General features: G+C 44.5%; 2 protein-coding genes across 6 annotated transcripts in view; both read left to right on the top strand.

Annotated features, from left to right (window-relative positions):
- The window catches only part of nppcl2 (natriuretic peptide C-like 2), a 1,811-nt gene extending 1,461 nt beyond the window's left edge, over positions 1 to 350 (top strand). Inside the window, exon 2 of the mRNA XM_053642912.1 lies at positions 1 to 350. This exon is cut by the window's left edge and continues 342 nt beyond it. The gene's annotated coding sequence lies outside the window, so the exon portion shown is untranslated.
- A 1,549-nt stretch (positions 351 to 1,899) lies between these two features.
- Positions 1,900 to 23,556, top strand: camta2 (calmodulin binding transcription activator 2). Of its 5 annotated transcripts, none has more exons than XM_053642905.1 (25): positions 2,579 to 2,872; positions 2,999 to 3,074; positions 3,621 to 5,252; positions 5,521 to 5,563; positions 8,084 to 8,164; positions 8,360 to 8,463; positions 8,608 to 8,675; positions 8,771 to 8,906; positions 11,083 to 11,154; positions 11,388 to 11,538; positions 11,619 to 11,747; positions 11,853 to 13,813; positions 14,219 to 14,345; positions 14,964 to 15,098; positions 17,122 to 17,285; positions 18,325 to 18,500; positions 18,814 to 18,892; positions 19,191 to 19,473; positions 19,942 to 20,282; positions 20,379 to 20,545; positions 20,673 to 20,889; positions 21,031 to 21,102; positions 21,681 to 21,874; positions 22,300 to 22,374; positions 23,171 to 23,556. In XM_053642905.1, the coding sequence occupies exons 5-25, from the start codon at positions 8,134 to 8,136 to the stop codon at positions 23,223 to 23,225; spliced, it is 4,737 nt and encodes a 1,578-aa protein (XP_053498880.1). In that variant the 5' UTR covers positions 2,579 to 2,872; positions 2,999 to 3,074; positions 3,621 to 5,252; positions 5,521 to 5,563; positions 8,084 to 8,133; the 3' UTR covers positions 23,226 to 23,556. The 5 variants fall into 5 exon arrangements, 4 of the variants coding, with proteins under 4 accessions (XP_053498880.1, XP_053498879.1, XP_053498878.1 ...); XM_053642904.1 differs by having other exon boundaries at positions 3,621 to 5,387; XM_053642903.1 differs by lacking the exons at positions 2,579 to 2,872; positions 2,999 to 3,074; positions 3,621 to 5,252 and having other exon boundaries at positions 5,500 to 5,563.

Below are 23,556 nucleotides of genomic sequence, written 5' to 3'. Positions count from 1 at the left end.
GATGGTTAGATTGGGACACTATGGACTAGCCGATGATGGAGGAGTAGTTAGTGAGAGTGATTTAGAGTTGTGATTGGGGGATAAGGACGAGCGCTGAACCTGGATCAGACATTTAGTGAGAACAAAATTGTAACTGAACCGAGACACTGACCTGAGATCAGTGAACCTGACCTGCCCTCTTCTCCAGGGCACAGTGTGTGTGTGTGTGTGTGTAGGGTTTCTAGCTCTTTGTGAGGACCAAATATCTCCATTTTGATATAAATAAATTACAAGTTTTATCTTGTGGAGACATTCAGTTGGTCTCCACAAAAAAGTGCTTTATTTTTTAAAGAAAAGACAAAAACCAAGATTTCCTTTTGGGTTCCTGAGGTTAGCATTAGCATTATTTAGCTTTAGCAATAAACAAATCAGTGGAAGGTCTTCACAAAGATAATAAAACCAACAATGTGTGTGTGTGTTTAAAGTGGAGATGACGTTCATCTGTAATAGTGATGATGATGATAATGATGATGTAACCACACTTTACTGTGAAATTGAAAATGATTTGGAAACTGCTCTGTGCCTCTGGTGTGGGTGTCATTATTTATCATCTATTCCGACTTATTTTACTCGCAGAGCATCATGTAGATCGGTGGTCACCAACCATGTTCCTGGAGATCTACCTTCCTGAAGACTTTAGCTCCAACCATACTGGTGCCCACATGACCATCTAATCATTGCCTTAAGAAGTTCTTGATCAACTAAAACAGGTGTGTTAGATTTTGGTTGAAGATGAAACCTGCAGGAAGGTAGAACTTAAGGAAGCGGGTTGGTGACCACTGAAGAATATTTATTTGCACTCCTGATATCCCACAATGCACTGCAACAGTGCACTGTATAGTGTTGCTATCTTAGTGAATGTTTGAGCAGATGCTAGTGAATGTCCTTCAGGAGATACGGATCTCCAGCTCACATCACAGCTGCTGATATACGAGCTGAGAGAGCAGGTTCATTTCACTCACAATCAGTGTGTAACACCTGACTATTTCTCACTGATTACTACTGTTTATCCCACACTCACACTTCTTCTGTGTGTACCATTCAGTTCAATTTCAGCTTTACATAAATCCGGATGTAGATTTAAGTTCATAATAAACAAGCCAGAGGTGGCAGTGGCGATGAAAAACTCCATGAGACTACGCGAGGAGAAACCCTGAAAGGAACCATATGCTAACACTAACACAATTTTACCTCAAATTAGCTATCTGTTCGCCAATTTACATGAATATTTTTTTGCTTTGTGATGATAAACTTCAACATTGAATGTTATAAAATTATCCAAAGCCATTTAGGTTTGTATTAGTTAGCTTACTATCTTACTTATTATCCTTCTATCTAGTTCTATCTTTTGGGTTAATTTAACATGCTATGCTAATGGCATTGTTAATGTAAGCATTGCTGCTGAGTGGCTGTGTGAATGCGCGTCGGCCGCCATATTGTTTTATTAAAGAATTGAATAAACTCATCAAACTATTTAGCAAAAACTATATAATTTCTGCCATTAAAATTGTTGTTCAATTAAATTATATTTATATAGCACTGTTAACAGGGAAATTGTCACAAAGCAGCTTTACAGAAATGCAGATATAAAATTAAAAATGTATAAATTTATCTCTAATGAAAGCCAGAGTATTTTGGCCACACACATTATTAACTACTTAAACGCGACAATAAATACTAGCAAACTTCTATTTTAATGTTTTGTATATGTAGAGAATGTCACTGCAAATGACCTAGACTGCTAGTTAGCGACGATTATCGACAGCGACAAGCTAACTTCAGGTCAGAGCGGAGAGCGGGTGGTTATGGGATATGAAGTTTTCATAACGTTACTAGATCAGCGAGGACAACAATATATGTCGTGTAATTCACAAAATAGAAAACTAACATTTGATAATAGACTATTAACGCTGACAGCTTGATAAAATACTGAAGATTGACTGTGTGCATTAATTATTTACACTAAACGGAATTCAGTTCCGGAATCAGACTGATGACGTCGTCAACTACATGTCACGTGACCTGGTGCGGCGGGTGGGCAGTGTGTGATCACGTGCTCCACGGGTCTCTGTGTAGCTAGCTGCCCGGCTATTACCCTGGCACGCGACTTCCGCTTCTTTGATTAAATATAGGAAGATTAAACAACCTGGTGGCTTTATCTCACCCGCGAGCGTGGTTTAATGTGACGTAAGTCTGTTCTGGTGTGTAAAGATTCGTCATTTCCGGTTATAATGTCGGCAGTGCAGCGGATGAAAGTGGCGAACGTGAAACACAGCAAAACCATTACACAGCGCGGGCACGTGCAAAAGACCGCGGTAACACACACACACACACACAGCTCCCTATTATGTGAATGAAAGGGTTAAATAAGTGAAGTCTGCCACATTAAAGCGGTTTGAGTGTAACAGGATGCGTTAAAGAGGACATCTTATTAACTTGTTAAAGCCCTAGAGAGGAAATGGCGTCACTACGAAACGAAGCCCTGCCCCGAACATGCCGATTCAAGCCAACAACAATAAGATAAATAAACGGTTAAACTGTTTAATATACATATTTATTAATGGGAGTTCAGTTTCAGAGTGTTGCAATACATCCTGAGTTTCTCACTTGTTTATTTAAAGCATCAGAATATATTTAAGTGTTACCATGGCAACTGTCTGTTCATCACTAACAGTCACTAATTTAGCTAGGTAGCGTCACACACAGGTGCTTAAAGTTTCTAGCTTCCTCTGCGGCATCGTACATAATCTCACTTGTGATTGGTTCAAACTTGTGATCAAAATCTGGTTCGAAACCAGGTTTTTATTTTTTATTTTTTACAACTGGATCTCAGGTTTCTCACAGAAACACCTCACACTCTAAAATAAAACTTTTAAAGAATAATATAGCATTTATTACATTTACATTACAGAAGTAGTGTTGTTGAATTACACCTGAAAAAGCTGTTTGTGTGTGTTAGCGGGTGCAGGGAGAGGAGAAATCTCCGGTGGGACCATGGCTCCTCGCTCTGTTTGTTTTTGTGGTGTGTGGCTCAGGTGAGTTATTATTATTATTAGTAGTGTTATGTTAATATTATTGTTATATGATGTGTGTGTTTGAGTGACAGGCTTTTCTGTGCTATTGAGGGGTGGAGTTTATGTTATATGTGGGCCGGGAATCGAACCACCAACCTTACAATTGGTGGACAACCCACTCTACCACCTGAGCCAGCCTGACTGACTAATGATGTAGTGCTCTGTTAGTATGACATGTTGAGAGATGTAGGTGAGACAGGTGATGTAGGCGGTTGGGAGATGGAGGTGAGACAGGTGATATAGGTGATTGTTAGATGGGTGTGAAACAGGTGAAAGTGGACAGTTAGATAGCACTTTATTCACCACACGTCACGTTTATCCTGCACTCTCACCTGCTGCATCCACAAACTCTGCCCCTGAGACATTTGCATATGCAACTTCACAAGGCAATATTTGAATAATATGGAAATGAGTGGAAAATGTGAGAAATTTTGTTTAACTGTAAAACCTCTCTCTCCCCCTGTGTGTCTGTCTGTGTCTCTCTCTCCCTGCCTGTCTGTCTCTCAGCTATATTCCAGATCATACAGAGTATCAGACAGGGGATGTAGGATGTTTATGATTGGTGTTTGGGTGATGTTCAAAATAAAGCTCCGCCCACTGAATCCTGATGACCAATCACCTCCTCCTGTGTAGAGTTTACATTACAGTGGAGCTGTTCTTTCACTGACTCTGTGTGTGTGTGTGGTGTTATGCAATGATTTTATACCAGCAAATAAACTATTTTCTCTACACACACAGCTGTCTGTCTGTCTGTAGTGACATTATAGACACAGTGGAGTTTCAGTTTGTTCACATAAAATAAATAAATAATAATAATCTGAACATATGAAAGTCTGCAAATATTAAAGACACGTGTAAGTCATTTTACTGTATAATGTTATGATGTTTTTATCGTGTTCTGGTGAAGCAGGTAATTATTCTGAGTGACTCAGTACGCACTCTCAATGTTTACTCTCTCTGTGTTTACTCTCTGTTTTTATTCTCTCTGTTTAATCTGTGTTTACGCTCTCTGTGTTACTCTCTGTGTTACTCTGTGTTTACTCTGTGTTTACTCTCTGTGTTTATTCTCAGTGTTTATTCTCTGTGTTTACTGTGTGTTTACTCAGTGTTTACTCTGTGTGACATTTAACACTTTGAAGGTTATTAATCAGTCTGTAATTGCAATACTGGGATAGCAGATGAACAGAATGACTACAGCAGCATAGTGTAAAGACACTGTATGTGGACCAAACTCCTGATATTGTGTGTTCATAGATCTGGCTTTGTGCACAGGGACATTGTCATGCTGCAACATGAAAGGTTCTTCCCCAAACTGCTGCCACAAAGGGTGAAGTATACAGTTGTGTAAAATGTGTTTGCACTCTGTAACATTAACATCCCCTTCACTAGAATGAGGAACCCAAACCCTGAAAGACATCTCCAGATCATTATCCCTCCTCCACCACACTTTACTGTTGGCTCTGTGTGTTCTGGTAGGTAATGGGCAGGTAACGTTCTCCTGACATCCAGACTTATTCATCAGACTGCCAGATAGCGAAGCGTGACTCATCACTCCAGAGAAGATGTTTCCACTGCTCCAGACTCCAGTGTCGGTGCTTTACACCACTCCAGCTCACGCTCAGCATTGTGCACAGTGATCTTAGGTGATCTCGTGTGCAGCTGCTCGGCCATGAAATCCAGCTCCAGAAGCTCCTGATGCATGGTTCTTGTGCTGATGTTTCTTCCAGAGACAGTTTGGAGCTCTGTAGTGAGCGATGTGACAGAGGATGGGTGACTTTTACACGCTTCAGCACTCAGCATCCCGCTCTGTGAGTTTGAGGTCTAACGCTTCATAGCTGATCTGCTGTTGCTCCGAGACGCTTCTGTGTCACAGTAATAGCACTTACAGGTGACCGGGGCAGATCTAGCAGGGAAGAAACGTCACAAACTGACTTGTGGTAAAGGAGGCGTTTTGTGACAAGGAGATGTTTAGAGTCACTGTGATCTTCATTCTACTGCTAATATCTGTCTATAGAGAGTGCAGGGCCATGTGCTGGATTTTATTCACCTGTTAGCAATGGGCGTGGCTGAAACACCTGAACTCAACCATCAGGAGGGGTGCACATACTGTGAATGAGCTGTTACTATGGAAACGATTAGGTATTAGAGCGAGAACATTAACATAAACTTGTGATGTGCCGCTGCGCTACTGTCAGAGCTGCTGTTATGGAAACTAATCAACACCTGACCAATCACAATCCAGAACTGGTTGTCATGGTGTAATAATAATTATTGGTATACAACAGTATTAATTCAATAACATTACAGTATTACATGTAATCTAAATAATGTATGTATACATTCTCTCTCTTTCTCTCTCTCTCTCTCTCTCTCTCTGTGCGCGCGCTCTCACGGGATGACGTCACAGGCCGTTCCCTACAACATGGCGGCTGTGTGTGAGGAGGCGGAAGGTAGGAGAGAATTTCAGCTCCTTCTTTCTTCCTCGTTCTCTCTTTCTTTCTTTCTCTTTATTTATCTGTCTGTTCGCTTTGTTTACTTCTTTGTTCTGATCATGTCGTTCACCCCACACTCCGAACGAACCATGTGTGTGTTATTGTGCGCTGCAGGTTGGCGGCGCAGCTAACAGGCTTTAATATCATCCGTGTTTCGGGAAGAGCCTAATGAACGAACAGGAACACGCACACACACACGGAGGCCTTTAGTCAGTGCAGATCCTACACCACATCTGGTTTATAAGGTTTATGGTGAGTGTTGGAGGTCAGTTATGACCAACACACACCATCATGTAGTTAATCAGAGTAATTTAACAGTGTGTACATCCTGCTTCTACACACACACACACCTTATGAACCTGACCAGTGTGTTAGTTTAGCCCTGTTCGTACGGGATTAGTTTCCATGTGGAGGTGTGTTAGTTTGCCCTATTCGTACGGGATTAGTTTCCATGTGGAGGTGTGTTAGTGTGTTAGTGTGTTAGTTTAGCCCTATTCGTATGGGATTAGTTTCCATGTGGAGGTGTGGTAGTGTGTTAGTTTAGCCCTATTCGTACGGGATTAGTTTCCATGTGGAGGTGTGTTAGTTTAGCCCTATTTGTACGGGATTAGTTTCCATGTGGAGGTGTGTGATGTGGTTATTATGTGAGTATCTCTGGGATTTGAATCAGAAACATTCCTGTGTATTTTCTCTTCTATAAGCTGAGCAGTAGAAATAACTGCAGGTAGAAACCTGTCTGAACCACATGCTGAAGATTCTGTTCAATCCTCTGGGACACCACGCTTCGGGTTTTCTTCTCTCATCTCTCGTTCTCTCTTTCTCTTTCCTCTCTTTCTCTTCTCTCTCTTTCTCTCTTTCTTTCTCTTCTCTATTTCTCTATTTTTCTCTTTATCTCTTCTCTCTTTCTCTCCTCTCTTCTCTTTCTCTCCTCCTCTCTTTCTCTTTCATCTCTCTTCTCTCATCTCTTTCTCTTCTCTCTCTCTCTTCTTTCATCTCTTCTCTCATCTCTCTTTTTCTCTTTCTCTTCTCTCTTTCTCTCATCTGTCTTTCTCTCTTCTTTCATTTCTCTTCTCTCCTCTTTTCTCTTTTTCTCTCCTCTCTTCTCTCTCTCTTCTTTCATCTCTCTTTCTCTCTTCTTTGATCCTTTCTCTCATCTCTCTTTCTTTCTTTGTCCTCTCTTTCTCTCTTTCTCTCCTCTTCTTTCTCTCATCTCTCTCTCTTCTCGCTTTCTCTCCACTCTTCTCTTTTTCTCTTCTCTCATCTCTCTTTCTCTCTTTTTCTCATCTCTCTTTCTTTCCTTCTCTCTTTCTCTTCTTTCATCTCTCTTCTCTCATCTCCAACAGAGATGAGACCAAAAGTTTCACAAGCAGAATAATAAAATATAAACCAGGTGTAAAAGGGCGTGGCAGCGAAGCGACCCTTCTGTGGGGTTTAGGGAAATTATCATGACGACATCAGTGATGTAGATGGTGATGATGTAGATGATGGTGATGTTGATGGTGATGATGTAGATGATGATGGTGATGTAGGTGGTGTTGATGGTGATGATGTAGATGATGGTGATGTAGATGATGATGATGATGATGATGTAGATGATGGTGATGTAGATGATGATGGGGATGATGTAGATGATGGTGATGATGTAGATGATAATGATGTAGATGGTGATGATGATGTAGATGAGGGTGATGTAGATGATGGTGATGATGTAGATGATGGTGATGTAGATGATGATGATGATGATGTAGATGATGGTGATGTAGATGATGATGGGGATGATGTAGATGATGGTGATGATGTAGATGATAATGATGTAGATGGTGATGATGATGTAGATGAGGGTGATGTAGATGATGGTGATGATGTAGATGAGGGTGATGTAGATGATGGTGATGATGATGTAGATGATGGTGATATAGATGATGATGGTGATGATGTAGATGATAATGATGTAGATGATGATGGTGATGTAGAAGATGGTGATGTAGATGATGATGGTGATGTAGATGATGATGTGTTATACGGTGGTTATAGTGTGTGTGTATCTGTGTGAGAGAGAGAGAGACTGAACATTCTCTAATGAAGATCAGTGATCTCTCCATTAGCTAATTAACATCACACTCTCCTGGGTGTTGGGTTACGGTGTGTGTGTGTGTGCGCGTATGTGTGTGAGATTAGCAGTATTAGTGTAACACTGTGTGTTCAGTTTCTCTTTCTGGTGTTGATGTAGCTACAGCACTGCTGCTGATTGTCTGGTGTGGTGATGATGTCACTCTCTCTGTGTGTCTGTGTCTCAGCATCTGTCTGTCTCTATCGCTGTCTGTCTGACTCTCTCTACCTGTTAGTCTTCTGTCGCACTGTCTCACTTTCTGGTATCCAGGCAGCAGAGTGTTTCAGCAACCAGAGACTTGTATTAGAATAACACTTATTTCTTTCACTGTGTGTGTGTGTGTGTGTCTGTGTTTGTGTTGTGATTAGCGAGTATGTGACTGCCCCCTTCAGGCTGGAGTATGTGAGTGTATCTCACCATGAACAATAAGGACACCACCACTGAGGCAGGTCAGTCTCTCTCTCTCTCTCTCTCTCTCTCTCTCTCTCACACACACTCACACACACACACACACACACACACACACACACACACCACACACACATACACACATGGGCATATACATTCACATACACACACCTACACACATGCTGGTCACTCAGTCAGAGTGTGGTTTATTACTGAGGACTGTGTGTGTGTTACAGAGAATAATTGTCAGATGAAGGTGTTTCTGCCCAATAAGCTGTTGGAGTGTTTGCCTCGGACAAACACACTGCCTAAAGAGAGACTCCGCTGGAACACCAACGAGGTGTGTGTGTGTGTTACTCGTTGCAGCATACAGTACAGGCTAGATTACTCTTATTATAGATATGACTGAGACCCGAGACTCAGAATGATGTGCAGTGTGATCAAAAACATGACATGTGTTTGTATGTGTGTGTGTGTATTACAGGAGATTGCGTCATACCTTATCTCATTTGACCGACATGAAGAGTGGCTTTCCTGCACGCTCAAAACCAGGTGTGTGTCTGTGTGTGTGTTACCATAGTTACCAAGACAGATGTGCAAGTGTTACCACAGTAATAAAGATTGCGCTGTGGGTATGTGTGTGTCAGGCCGCAGAACGGCTCCATCATTCTGTATAACAGGAAGAAGGTGCAGTACAGGAAGGATGGATACTGCTGGAAGAAACGGAAGGATGGGAAAACCACACGGGAAGATCACATGAAGCTCAAAGTGCAGGGGACTGAGGTACACACACACACACACATACACATATATAGTATCTCACAAAAGTGAGTACACCCCTCACATAAATATTTGATTATATCTTTTCATGTGACATCACTGAAGAAACGACACTTTGCTACAATGTAAAGTAGTGAGTGTACAGCTTGTGTAACAGTGTAAATTTGCTGTCCCCTCAAAATAACTCAACACACAGCCATTAATGTCTAAACCGTTGGCAACAAAAGTGAGTACACCCCTAAGTGAAAATGTCCAAATTGGGCCCAAAGTGTCAATATTTTGTGTGGCCACCATTATTTTCCAGCACTGCCTTAACCCTCTTGGGCATGGATTTCACCAGAGCTTCACAGGTTGCCACTGGACTCCTCTTCCTTTCCTCCGTGATGACATCACGGATCTGGTGGATGTTAGAGACCTTGTGCTCCTCTACCTTCCGTTTGAGGATGCCCCACAGATGCTCAATAGGGTTTAGGTCTGGAGACATGCTTGGCCAGTCCATCACATTCACCCTCAGCTTCTTTAGCAAGGCAGTGGTCATCTTGGAGGTGTGTTTGGGGTCAATATCATGCTGGAATACTGCCCTGCGGCCCAGTCTCCGAAGGGAGGGGATCATGCTCTGCTTCAGTATGTCACAGTACATGTTGGCATTCATGGTTCCCTCAATGAACTGTAGCTCCCCAGTGCCGGCAGCACTCATGCAGCCCCAGACCATGACACTCCCACCACCATGCTTGACTGTAGGCAAGACACACTTGTCTTTGTACTCCTCACCTGGTTGCCGCCACACACGCTTGACACCATCTGAACCAAATAAGTTTATCTTGGTTTCATCAGACCACAGGACATGGTTCCAGTAATCCATGTCCTTACTCTGCTTGTCTTTAGCAAACTGTTTGTGGCTTTCTTGTGCATCATCTTTAGAAGAGGCTTACTTCTGGGACGACAGCCATGCAGACCAGTTTGATGCAGTATGCGGATTATGGTCTGAGCACTGACAGGCTGACCCCCACCCTTCAACCTCTGCAGCAATGCTGGCAGCACTCATATGTCTATTTCCCAAAGACAAACTCTGGATATGACGCTGAGCACGTACACTCAACTTCTTTGGTCGACCATGGCGAAGCCTGTTCTGAGTGGAATCTGTCCTGTTAAACTGCTGTATGGTCTTGGCCACCGTGCTGCAGCTCAGTGTCAGGGTCTTGGCAGTCTTCTTATAGCCTAGGCCATCTTTATGTAGAGCAGCAATTTTTTTTTTCAGATCCTCAGAGAGTTCTTTGCCATGAGGTGCCATGTTGAACTTCCAGTGACCAGTATGAGGGAGTGTGAGAGCGATGACACCAAATTTAACACACCCTGCTCCCCATTCACACCTGAGACCTTGTAACACTAACAAGTCACATGACACCGGGGAGGGAAAATGGCTAATTGGGCCCAATTTGGACATTTTCACTTAGGTGTGTACTCACTTTTGTTGCCAGCGGTTTAGACATTAATGGCTGTGTCTTGAGTTATTTTGAGGGGACAGCAAATTTACACTGTTACACAAGCTGTACACTCACTACTTTACATTGTAGCAAAAACTTTTAAAATTTTTAAAAATTTCTTCAGTGTTGTCACATGAAAAGATATAATCAAATATTTACAAAAATGTGAGTGGTGTACTCACTTTTGTGAGATACTGTGTGTATATATATGTATGTATATACACACAATTGGATTAAAGTAAGGAAGACTTGCGCAGCATCGGCCTCACTCTCACTTCCCGGTGACCACTATGATCCAGTGGCAAGGCTGAGTCAAGACGACTGAAGATGGCCCCCGGGCGCAGTGATTCATACACCCATTCATACACTACGGACACTTTGGACACTTTGGACATGCCAATCCGCCTACCATGCATTTCTTTGGACTGGGGGAGGAAACCCCCCTCAACACGGGGTGAACATGCAAACTCCGCACACGCAGGGCCACGGTGGGAATCGAACCCCCAACCCTGGAGGTGTGAGGCGAACATGCAAACCACTAAGCCACCGTGTGCCCACATACAACACACACATGCACAAACACATGCACAAACACATGCACAAACACACACACAGAGTTATGAACTAATCCCTTTCTCTCTCTCTCTCTCTCTCTCTCTCTCTCTCTCTCTCTCTCTCTCTCTCTCTCTCGGCAGTGTCTCTATGGTTGTTATGTCCATTCCTCCATTGTCCCAACATTCCACAGGAGGTGCTATTGGCTGCTGCAGGTCAGTGTTGCAGTCACATGACCAGCTGCAGTCACATGACTAGCTCCTGTGTAACTGAATCATCTTTACTGTAATAAAATTAAACTGAAAGCTAGAGTTTGTCATGTGACCTTAGTTATCATTTCTGTTCAGCATTAGTGCTTATGATATATTTCCTGTCCATTCTGGAGGACATCTGCTGTTCCACATCCGAGATTCATAAAGAGTGGTGTTGTGTGTGTGTGTGTGTCTAGAACCCGGACATTGTGCTGGTCCACTACCTGAACGTGCCAAATGTAGAGGACAGTGGGAAGGCGTGTGGGCCAGTTCTGTGTGCCGTTACTGACCGCAGAGATGGACTGCGCTGGAGCCGAGAGGAGCTGCTCTCACAACTTAAACCCATGTGTAAGTCACCAATCACAGCTCAGAACCACGACCGACTGACCAATCCATATGTGACTGTGTGTGTGTGTGTGTGTGTGTAGTTCACAGTATGAAGTGGTGTAGCAGTGGAAATGGGGCAGAGGTTTCCATTGAGCAGCTCGTGCAGCAGATTCTGGAGTCACAACAGACCAAACCACAACCACGCACACACACCTGCCTCTGTAACCATGGTAAAACAGAACATAGATATGTACACTTACAAAAACTTTACAAACCACATATACACAAACACTCCCATGCTAACACTGTGTGTGTGTGTGTGTGTGTGTGTGTAGCTTCTTCTGGGATGAACATTCCTCATCGGTGTAACAGCACAAAACATCGGATCATCTCCCCAAAGCTGCCATGTGGCCCCACCCCCTACCTCACTGAAGTCCAGAACCTAACCCATGAGAGCTCAGGAGGTGGGGCCACCAGCAGAGATGGAGCTGCGGGGGACTCTGTTGCAGGAGGTGTGGCCAATGAGAAAACCCAACCCTCAAGCCCAGTAGTCGCCCTTGACAATGGGAGTTCTGCTCCGCCCTCTTCCTCCTCTTCCAGCCCGCCCCAAACACAATGTGCAGCATCAATTGCCCTTGGCAATGGCAATGGTTTCTATGGCGACCAACGTGGCGGCCTGGCAACAGTAGCTCTGCCTCAGAATGCTGTAATCGTCATGACGACAGCAGCAGCAGCGGCTGCATTGGGCCGGGGAGGGGAGGAGTCTAAAGGCGAACTCAGTTCTGCGCACCTGTCACTCACACATACTGGAGGTCGGCTAGTCCTGTCACCTGTCCCGACCAAACAGGAGACGCCCCCTCCCAGCCCCGCCCCGGTGCCAACTCACACAGTGTCGTCCAATCAGGGTGTGGCTACGCTCTCCCTCACTCTTCTGCCCAGTCCTGTGATTGGAGGACTGCTATTAACAGATCGCATAATAACAGACAAGCCCAGTGCTATGCTCCGCCCCTCCTCTCCCTCACCATCCTTAATGGCACCGCCATCTACACAGACTGGCTCTGTACCTAGCCCCTCCCTCTCTGTGCCCCTGCACTTTGACCCTGATTCTTTTCTCAACAGCCCCAAACAGGGCCAAACCTATGGTGGCTCCTCCCTCTCCCCTCTCAACACGATTAACTCTGTCTCTTCCTCCCAGAGCCCACCCCATTCCTCTTCTCCACAGCCTCCTTCATTGGCATTGACTCTTTCTCCAACCTCTCCACCCTCATCTCTCTCTTCTCTTTCCCCGCCCACGTCTACGCCAAACTCCGCCTCCCTGTCTCCTTCGCTCTCTTACTCACTCTCTCCTTCTTGTCCCACCCCCTCTCTCCCTCCCCTTTGTCTTGACTCCTCATTGGCTCTTGATTCACTGACCCACCCACTAAGCCCCACCCTAGACGCTCAGGTCTCCTCACCACGAGTGGACGTGACCCGCCAAAGCTCTGTCAGCGATGGGCAAGCTCTTCTGATTGGACAGGATGAAAATGCCCCACCCACTCTGCTGTCACTAAACTACACACACAACCAGCTGTTGCCTTCACAACACTCGATATCCAGCCACCTGTCAGCCAATCAGCTACCGCTCAGTCAGCTCTCGCCCAAACAACTGCATACCAATCAGCTTCCAAGTGATAGACAGGGGGTGGGGCTAAGGCTTCAGGAGGAGGCTCATCTTATGATGACCCAAACACACACACACACTCAGGGTTTGAGGCCTCCAGGGCGAGGCCTGCGCCACAGCCTCAGCCAGCCAGCTCTGCTCACAAACAGTGACGCACACACTGACGCACACACACATTCACACACACACTCGCATACACACACACTCATTGCACAGGTGAGCCCTGTTCAGGTGAAGGAGGAAAAGTCCCCGCCCATAACTCAAACCGTTCTGCGAGAATTAGAGTGTGATGAAATGCCCATGGACACAGCTCACAGTTCTGACAGCTCCACCCATCAGCACACAGATGGGGTGGAGCTATCATTTGACTCCACCTTTCCCGACCTGATATCTGAACTAGTCACTGAGGAGGCAAACAGCCACTCTGCCTGTACAGGCTTAAACTCCTCCTCTGCTCTACCTACTTACCCAGTCAGGTACATGGCCCCACCCCAGCCGACACCCTCCACCTCCTACCTGCCCTACGCACTCCTCACACAGACACACACACACTCCAACATACACTCCGGAGTGGGGGAGGAGCCTCAGCGTCTCGCTAGCATCACCGATTTCTCACCTGAGTGGTCGTATCCAGAGGTGATTCAGTTACACATTGTCACACACACTTACACACATACATACATATATATATATATATATATATATATATATATATATATATATATATATATATATATATATATATATATATATATATATATATATATATGTATGTATGTGTGTGTGTGTGTGTGTGTGTATATATATATATATATATATATATACACACACACACACACGCTCACAACACATATATACACACACACACACACATATACCAACTTACATATATATTCTCACATACACTCACATGCAATGTCTTAATTTAGTTATAACACCTTTAATCAAATTCAGCATATACACAACCACTGATAAAGTTTATTTCTGTTTGTCTCTGTGTCTCTGTCTGTCTCTCTCTCTCTCCCTCTGTCTGTCTCTCAGGGTGGGGTGAAGGTGTTGATCACAGGTCCCTGGTCAGAGATGAGCTGCAGATACTTGTGTGTGTTTGATCAGAGTACAGTACCTGCTTCACTCATACAGCCTGGAGTACTGCGCTGTTACTGCCCAGGTATGTACATGTGTACACTCACACACACACACACACACACACACACACACACACACACACACACGTGTATGTACGTGTAACATATATATATGTGTGTGTGTGTGTGTGTGTGTGTGTGTGTATGTATAAATATATATATTTATTATTATATATTATATATAATATATAATACACTGGTGATAGCCCTCCCTCTTCGGGGTCTGTATGGGCATATATATATATATATATATATATGGGCATATATATATATAAACATACATTTTATATATATATATGTATATATGTATATATATATATATATATATATAAAATGTATGTTTATATATATATATATATGCCCATATATATATATATATATATATATATATATATATATATATATATATATGGGCATATATATATATATATAAACATACATTTTATATATATATATATATATATATATATATATATATATATATATATATATATATATATTATATTATACACTGGTGATAGCCCTCCCTCTTCGGGGTCTGTATGGGCGGAGTCAGACCTGTAGGCAGAAACCATCTGGTTAACATGGATATGATGAATCTTAGTGTGGTGTTAGTTTCAGGTAATTGTGTGTGTGTGTAGCTCATGAAGCAGGTCTGGTGGCTCTGCGTGTGATGAAGGACTCTGACGCCGTGTCATCATCTGTGCTGTTTGAGTATCGAGCTCGAAACGCAGCATCATTGCCGAGCTCACAGCTGGACTGGCTCTCTCTGGACGGTGAACACACAAACGCACACACACACACACACACACACACACACACACACACATGAGAGTGTTCTGTGAACAGCTCATTCTGATTTCTGTCACATTTTTTCCATTTTAAAAACAAACTTTCTCGTGTTTCTGTATAGCACTGATTCAGGGGCGGGGCTACATGTGAGCTCAGTTTGTGATGACATTAAGTAAACAACACAGCTTTGGACTAATCACAGTTCAGTATGCAAATTGTTATTGATGCAGATTTTTTACCTGTACGCTTTTAGCCACAGGGCCTGGCTAATTTAGCCGATGTTAGTGATGTTAGGTTTTCAGGCATTACAGGAACATGTACAGTATGTGGGCATTTACTAATTTGCATATTTATGTATATTCATAGATCATTGCATTTAATGAGGACATTGTAGTTTTTGTTAGATTTTTGTGTATTGAATAAACACATTAAGGAGTTTATTATTCTACACAAAATTATACATTTAACGTGTATGGGGCGGGGTCAGGGGATTATTTTTCCCCACGCACACACACACACACACACAGAGATGTGATGGAACTATTTTCCACTGTCAACACCCAGAGACACTGTGACACACACAAGCACGCGCGTGCACACACACACACACCTCTCGTCCCCTGTTAGCATGTTAGCTTGTTAGCATATTCCTTTCCATATTATCAGCCTATTAATCCCCTGACTCACCGTTTCCACCTGAGAGTATGTTTATGAGCCAGTTAGCACATTTCATTGGCATAATGTTAGCTTGTTAAGCTTTGACCTCTTAACTTGTTCATCTGACAGCATGCTAAGCTGTTAGCACGTTAGCTGGCTAGACTTGAAGCATGTTAAGTGTGTGTGTAAATGTAGCGTGCAGGCCAGAGTCTATTTTTGTAGCATGGCTCAACCTATTTAAACCTACGAGGACTGTCTCTCTCTCTCTCCCTCCCTCCATCTTTCCCTCCGTCTCTCTCTGCACCTCTCTCTGTCAGTCTTTCATCTTTGGCAGGCTGTGTCTGGGTACAGGAATGTGTACCCACACACACACACACACACACGCACACTCAGGGCCCCCTCAGTGGCTTCATTCGGGACTTTCCGTGCTGGTGAGCAGACGTGTGTGTGGAGCGTTCCCTTTCTCCTCCTTGTGGAATACGGTCTCTTTCTTTTATCTTTAGGAAAAACAGACCTCTCTCTCTCTCTCTCTCTCTCTCTCTCTCTCTCTCTCCCATGCGTTTGTTCTCGCTCTATAACTTTGTGTGTATATGTGTGTGAGTGCGATTTGTTTTCTTACAGCACTGCATTTAATCTTATTGTATGTCCGTGACTATGCTTCCATATTAACTGTGTGTGTGTGTGTGTGTGTGTGTGTGAGATGTCCTGTCCCCCCTTCATCCTCCTGATTTAACATCAATAGTCTGTGCGTGTGTTGCCTTACACCATGTGTGAATGACTCACACATTCATAGGCTGAACAGACTAACCAGAGAGAGAGACAGACAGACAGATAGATAGAGTGAGACAGACAGAGAGAGAGACAGGTGGGATGCTGTGACTTTGTGTGTGTGTACCCTGAAGACTCAAAGATGGAAGAAAGCACTGAAGATGCTATAGGTAGGGTGTGTGTGTGGGGTAATGTTCCTGGATCTGTAGATCATGTTGCATTGGGTATCTCTTAGTCTCTTAATGCTCCAGACACACACACACACACATACACACACGGTGCTAGTGTGTATAGAATGACTGAGGCAAGATCAGAGTGAATATTTTCCATTGAGGGATTAGAGAGACACCACACACACACACGCACAGAGATTTATTTGTGTAATTCTTTTCTTTAAAGGTATCTGATTCCTGGACACGGGTGTGTGTATGTGTGCGCGTGTGTGTGTGCATAGTTGTTTAAGCTGCGATAAAACTTTGTCACCTGTCAACACCTTCTCTTGCCAAGACATTAAATCAGATGTCTCTCACACACACACACACACACACACAGCCTCACACGTGTTGTGTTGTTTATGTGTAGACAATCAGTTCCGCATGTCCATCCTGGAGAGACTGGAGCAGATGGAGAGGAGGATGGCCGAGATGGCTAACCACAATCAATGTCATCAACAACAACAGCAACAACGGTTGGCACGGCAACAGACCACACCTCACTCCTCACTGCGCCTAACTCCTGAAAACCAGGTACACAAACACTACAGTGTTTCAATCTGTGTGCTTCCAGTACTCTCATTGTTTTGTGTACACAAGTACTGAAATTTGGTGGGTATTCGAGCTCTAGTCGGTACCAGTTCTGGTGGGTATTTGAGTTCCAATGTCTATTCGAAATCCTTAACGAACAGTCTGGAGGTAACCATGATGATGTAAAACTCCATGAGATGACATGAGGAAGAAACCTTGAAAGGGACCAGCTTTTGTGGGTAGTTAGCTACTTGAGTTCTGGTGGGTCGTCCGGTTCTGTTGGATTGCCAATTCTGTTTACCATAGATTGTCAAGTTCTAGTGGGTAGTTGGATTCTGGTGTGTAGTTGAGTTGCCGTGGGTAGACAAGTTCTGGGAGGTATTTAAGGTGCCATGGGAAGTTGGGTTCTAGTGGGGAGTCCTGTTCTGGTAGGTAGTTGTGTTCTAGTGGGTAGTTCAGTTGTCATGGGTAGTCGAGTTCTGGGGGTAGTTGAGTGCTTGCATTCTGGTAGCTGTGTTCTTTAGGGGCAAAACAGCTCTCTTTCTGTCTCTCTGTCCCTCTCACTCCTCTCTCTGTCTCTCTCTCCATATTGGTTCTCAATATCACCTCTTTGTCATGCTCTTTTATTTAGCTGTCTTTCTTGCGTCAGAGATTTAGAACAGAGTGGGGGCAACGAGGGGGAAATATCTGAGGGAGGGAGAGCTGTGTGTGTGTGTGTGTGTGTGTCTGTGGCATGAATGTAATGTTTCCTATCAGGTGGCCCTCAGTGGAAAGTTGCTTTAGTCGCTGATGGAAGAGTGAAGGCAGGGAATGTGATGAGGGAAAGTAAAGAGTGTACACACTTGATTAAAGCTTGGTTTGGAACACAGCCAGGTCGTCATTACGAGACACTCTGTAGTGTCCAGTAAGTCGGCACTGAGGATCTTCAGTTCAAACCGTGATTTGGAACACAGCCAGTCAGACAATCAGAGTACTCTCTCTCTGTCTGTCTCTCTCTCCCTGTCTCACTTTCTCTGTGTCTTTCTCTCTGTCTCTCTGTCAGTCCGGGCCTTGGTTTGAGCGCCGGATTGTGAGTGTGTGTGAGCGGATGATGAGTGGAGGACGGTGGGGTGCTGGTGAGAGACTCACACACTGCGTCAGACACCGAGGGATGACATTACTGCACCTCGCAGCTGCGCAGGGATACACACACCTCATACACACGCTCATCCGCTGGAGGTAACACACACACATACACACACACACACACACACACCCCTCATACACATGCTCATCTGCTGGAGGTAACACACACACACACACACCCCTCATACACATGCTCATCTGCTGGAGGTAACACACACACACACACCTCATATACACGCTCATCCGCTGGAGGTAGCACACACGCGCACACACACCTCATACACATGCTCACATCCGCTGGAGGTAACACACACACACACACACACACACACACACATAATTGTTGAATATTGAAGGTTAGACTCCGGTCAGTATTTTATTAAAGGAAGATCTGTCTCTCTTTCAGGACACTGAATGCTGACAGTCTGGATCTGGAACAGGAGGTAGATCCGCTAAATGTAGATCACTTCTCCTGCACGCCGCTGGTCAGTACAACGTTTTCATTTACTTTTATCCTACATTGTTGTTAAATTCCAGATTGCGATTGGTCAGAATGTGTTGATTAATTTTCTTTGTAACTCTCGTACGGTTTGGGGGACGTCCTTCCTGTCTCCCCTGTGAATCAGAGTGACACTAGCCAATCACAGCGGCTTGTCTGTTAGTTCATGTGTACACTTCTGGATAGTTAGCATTTCCTCTCAATGTTCAGATGAAGTGTGACATTGTGTCCTTACATGCGATGTGTGTGGGTGTGGGCGTGCGCGCGTGTGTGTGTGTGTGTAGATGTGGGCGTGTGCTCTGGGCCACCAGTCCGCTGCAGTGTTACTGTACAGGTGGAGCAGTGTGGCACTGATGATCCCGGACTCTCTCGGACGTCTCCCTCTTGCTGTCGCTCGCTCACGGGGACACACACGTCTTGCCCGCTGCCTCGAGGAGCTGCACACACACACTCTCTTACAGTCACACACACCGGAGATCACACACACACACAACCAGTCACACACACTGGACATGTCACCACCACCTCAGCTGCCCCTGTCTCCGTTATCTACAAGTCCTGATACAGGTAACTAACTCTCTCACAAACACACACACAGACACGAACACACACACAGACACGAACACACACACACAAACACACACACACACACACGAACACACACACACACAGACACGAACGAACACAAACACACACAGACTCACTCACACACACACACACACACTGCTAACTAACTGGCTAACTTTGTAACGAGATTAGCTAACATGAAGCTAGAAGTCAGATGTGTTCTAGTCTGGATTCTAATAAGAACTCCACACCGTCATAAACTCTAGTGGTTTGGGACAGAATCCTAATTATCTCTTCATTTTACTTTTGTATGTCCACTCTCTCTGTCTATCTCTCTCTCTCATTGTCTGTTTCTCCCTCTCTCTGTCTGTGTCTCTCTGTCTCTCTCTGTCTGTCTGTCTGTCTGTCTGTCTCTCTGTCTGTCTGTTTGTGTCTCTCTGTCTCTCTCTCTGTCTCTCTCTCTCTCAGGTCTGAGTTCCTCCAGTAGTATTCCATCCCCCAGTGACCCACCCTCCCCGTCTCCTAGCTCCGCCTACTCTAGTGGTTCAGCCCCGCCCACCTCTCCTCTGTCTCCTCCTGACCCAATGGATACTTCCTGTGACTCTTCCCCATGCGCCTCCCCAACCCCACCCCTTCGGTGCCCAACCCCCAAACACATGGACACACACTTCCTGTTGGACTCTCCCCCACACTCACATACACATTTGGAGCACACACACTCACATACACACTCCTCGTTCGAGGCCGAATTGCTCAGTTACAGTGAGAATGCGGAGAACGAGGACTACCTGCCTGCTGAGGTCTTACAGGTGAGACACACACATACACACACACACACACACTATATAGTGTCTGCTTGTTTCTTCAGCCTGTACTGATGTACTGTCTGTGTGTGTGTTTGTCAGGTTGACATGGCAACGCTGGCTGAGCAGATAATTGAGGCAACTCCTGATCGAATCAAACAGGAGGAGTTTCCCAGGGGGGCGGAGTCACCACTCAGAGAGAGGTGGGACAATGCAGCCATTCATGATACCATGCCCTGGCTTGCACCCTACCTGGATACTGTAGACAGGTACACACACACACACACACACACACACACAGTAACTTATACACACTTTACACATGCACACTGTACCTTGGTCATTTATTCCACTATGTAAGTACTGTGTGTGTGTGTGTGTGTGTATGTATGTTAGGTGTGTGTGTCCAACCCCACAGCCCCCTTCCCCTCTCAGTGCTCTAGCCCTGCAGAGGCTCCGCCCCCCAAGTAGTGCAGCATGGGCGGAGTTTTTGAATGCGTCAGCCAATGGGAGGATGGAGAGAGACTTTGCTTTGCTCACTCTAACGGACAGTGAGCAGCGGGAACTTTACGAAGCTGCTCGCATCATCCAGAATGCGTTCCGCAGATACAAGGTACACACGCACACACATGCACAAAGACCTTCCCGATGTCATTGTAGATCAGTTATGTATTTTTTTCATAAAAATAAAACACTAACGTTAGGAGCGTTGTGTAGAGACAGGTTTAATCATCACCATGGTTACACGTTTCAGGGGCGGAGACTGAAGGAGCAGCAGGATATGGCGGCTGCAGTGATCCAGCGATGCTACAGGAAGTACAAACAGGTACACACACACACACTTTTGATCAACGTATAATACACATCACGTCAGTGTGTTGCCCCCTACAGGAGAAACAGTTACTGTGTGTGTTTGTCATTTATTTATGTACTGACTAACAGTCACTAATAACTTTCACATCTCTGTCTCACTCTCTCCTCCTGTCTCACTTTACGTTGGTCTCTCCTTTGTCTCTCTACCTGTATCTGTCTTTTCCTGTCGCTCTGTTCCTGTCTCTCTCTCTCTCTCTCTCTCTCTCTCTCTCTCTCTCTGTGTTTTCATGCAAGCTAACATGGATTGCTCTGAAGGTAAAATTAAAACTCTAATGCTGTGTTTCCTTTAGTGTGGTGTCTCCTCTCTCTCTCTCTCACACACACACACACACCCCAACAGACTGCTGTGTTTACCCTCCACAAATCCCTGTGTGTTAATCCAGCTGTGGAAACAGGGTGTGTGTGTGTGTGTGTGTGTCTTCACTTGGTGTTTATATCTCCTTTTCCCAGTGTGTGAGAGATTTACTGTGTGTGTGTGTGTGTGTGTGTGTGTGTGTGTGTGTGTAACATGCTGTCCTCTCTCGTCGTCAGTACGCTCTGTATAAGAAGATGACACAGGCAGCCATTTTGATCCAGAGTAAGTTCCGCAGTTACTATGAGCAGAAGAAGTTCCAGCAGAGTCGCAGAGCCGCGGTTCTCATCCAGCAGTACTACCGCAGCTATAAAGAGTATGAGCGTATCAAACAAGGAGGAAGAACCGGCCCTGCACTCTCCAACAAGATGAAGTGAGTCAGTCACACACACACGCACAAAGCACTGCTTATTTAATAGACATGTGTGTATGCCACCACAGGAACCTCCTGTAGAACTTTTTCAAGAACTCAAGAGCTTTCTGTATGTTTCCACAGTAAGATCCAGGACTGATTTTAGTTCTTGGACCATACTGTAGTTATAGGATCCTTTTTAGTTCCTGCTGCAACTTCCTGTACTTTTGTGAGGAACAGGAACTGTGGGGGCGGGGCTTCACACTTTCTGACATTTACACTGCACCAAGTTTTACGTTATGTTACATAGCGGTCCGGGTTCCTGCAGTGTGATGTGAACGCAAGAAAGAACTGTACAGTTCATATTAATAATGGAACTTTTTAGTTCCTTGAAAGGTTCTGAAGCATCAGATAAAAAAACCTTTAACTTTTGTTTGTTCCTGCAGAGGCTCATTCCTGACAAAGAAGCAGGATCAGGCGGCTCGCAAAATCATGCGCTTCTTTAGACGCTGCAGACACAGGTACACACACACACACACACACACAGAAATAAGTTTAAAACTGTTGCATTCCAAATGAACACACACCTGACAGAACATCAATAACTGCAGGGGAGGAGGGTGAGGATGGAGGTCGGGGTGTAGCTCAGACCAGAGCACCTCTTATACAGGCAGAAGAACTGAATTAAAAACAGAGCTGAGGTCTTTAAGCCTGGAGAAACATCACTAACAGGAGAATCCTATTGGGTACAGTGCTCAGGTCCTTTACGAGCTGCTGGGGTTCTCTTGTGTTCATGTCCCATTGGAGTGGCTAATAGTGGCTAAGATCTTTATCCAGGAAACCAGGTGCACACAAATCGCTGAATCGAGGTTTGAAGGTCTAACTGGATTTGTAGATGAATCTAAGAAACTTATATTATATTTCAGGTTGCTAAAGTTAATCAGGGACCAAAACATCAGCATTCTGAACGTTATGGCATAACTTAAAAATGGTAACTTGGGTTCCACCACAAGAAACTTTTCTTGGAGCCAAGAGCTCACAAACTTCCAATACATTTTCACCAGAGGAACCAGGCTAATGTTGGTTTCAGGGCTATACTTTTATTCAAGGAACCTTTTCCTGTAGATCAGGGACTATGAAAGTGGAGATTTCCATGCCAAACTGACTGAAGATTGAGGAGAGGAAGTTTGTCCTCTAAGAGAGAATGAAAACGCTGAGTATTGAACCAAGCTGTGAGAAATGCTGAGCAGAGCCGAGTGAAGAGGATTTCTCTGTGATTTACTGAAGGAGAACTTACACACTGTCTCTCTCTTCCAGGATAAAGGAGCTGAAGCAGAACAAGGAGCTGGAGCGGAGAGGCCTGACCACCTGATGTCTCTCTCTCACACACACACACACACACACTTCCCTACAAGTTTACAATGGCTAACTAAAATAACCTGAGAGATGTGACTTCCTGCTTCCTGCATGTCCTCTAAAGGAGTGAACATCTCGAGTCCTCCGTCTCCTGCCCTTTAACTCTCGCACTTAAAAATAATGAATGAACCTGGAACTCGCATGGGGTTTCGTTGTTCATGCTAACGCTCGCCGTTATCAGAGTTCACTAGTTAGCAACATTCTGGGTTAGCATTGTGAGTTAGCTAAGTGTTTAGCTGCCTTGAACCCCTTCAGACTCCTACTTTTTTTATTTCATTATCGTTGTT

Source organism: Ictalurus furcatus, chromosome 15 (genome assembly GCF_023375685.1).
Source record: "Ictalurus furcatus strain D&B chromosome 15, Billie_1.0, whole genome shotgun sequence".
Taxonomy (NCBI): Eukaryota; Metazoa; Chordata; class Actinopteri; order Siluriformes; family Ictaluridae; genus Ictalurus; species Ictalurus furcatus.
The sequence above is the reverse complement of the archived record's forward strand: the minus strand, read 5'-3'. Positions and strand labels throughout refer to the sequence as shown.

Bases quoted from the DNA above. Each gene is read 5' to 3' on its own strand.
- camta2 (XM_053642905.1), top strand. From the start codon at position 8,134: ATGAACAATAAGGACACCACCACTGAGGCAG. The intron at 8,165-8,359 runs GTCAGTCTCTCT...TGTGTGTTACAG, and splicing joins GGACACCACCACTGAGGCAG to AGAATAATTGTCAGATGAAG. The intron at 8,464-8,607 runs GTGTGTGTGTGT...TGTGTATTACAG, and splicing joins TCCGCTGGAACACCAACGAG to GAGATTGCGTCATACCTTAT.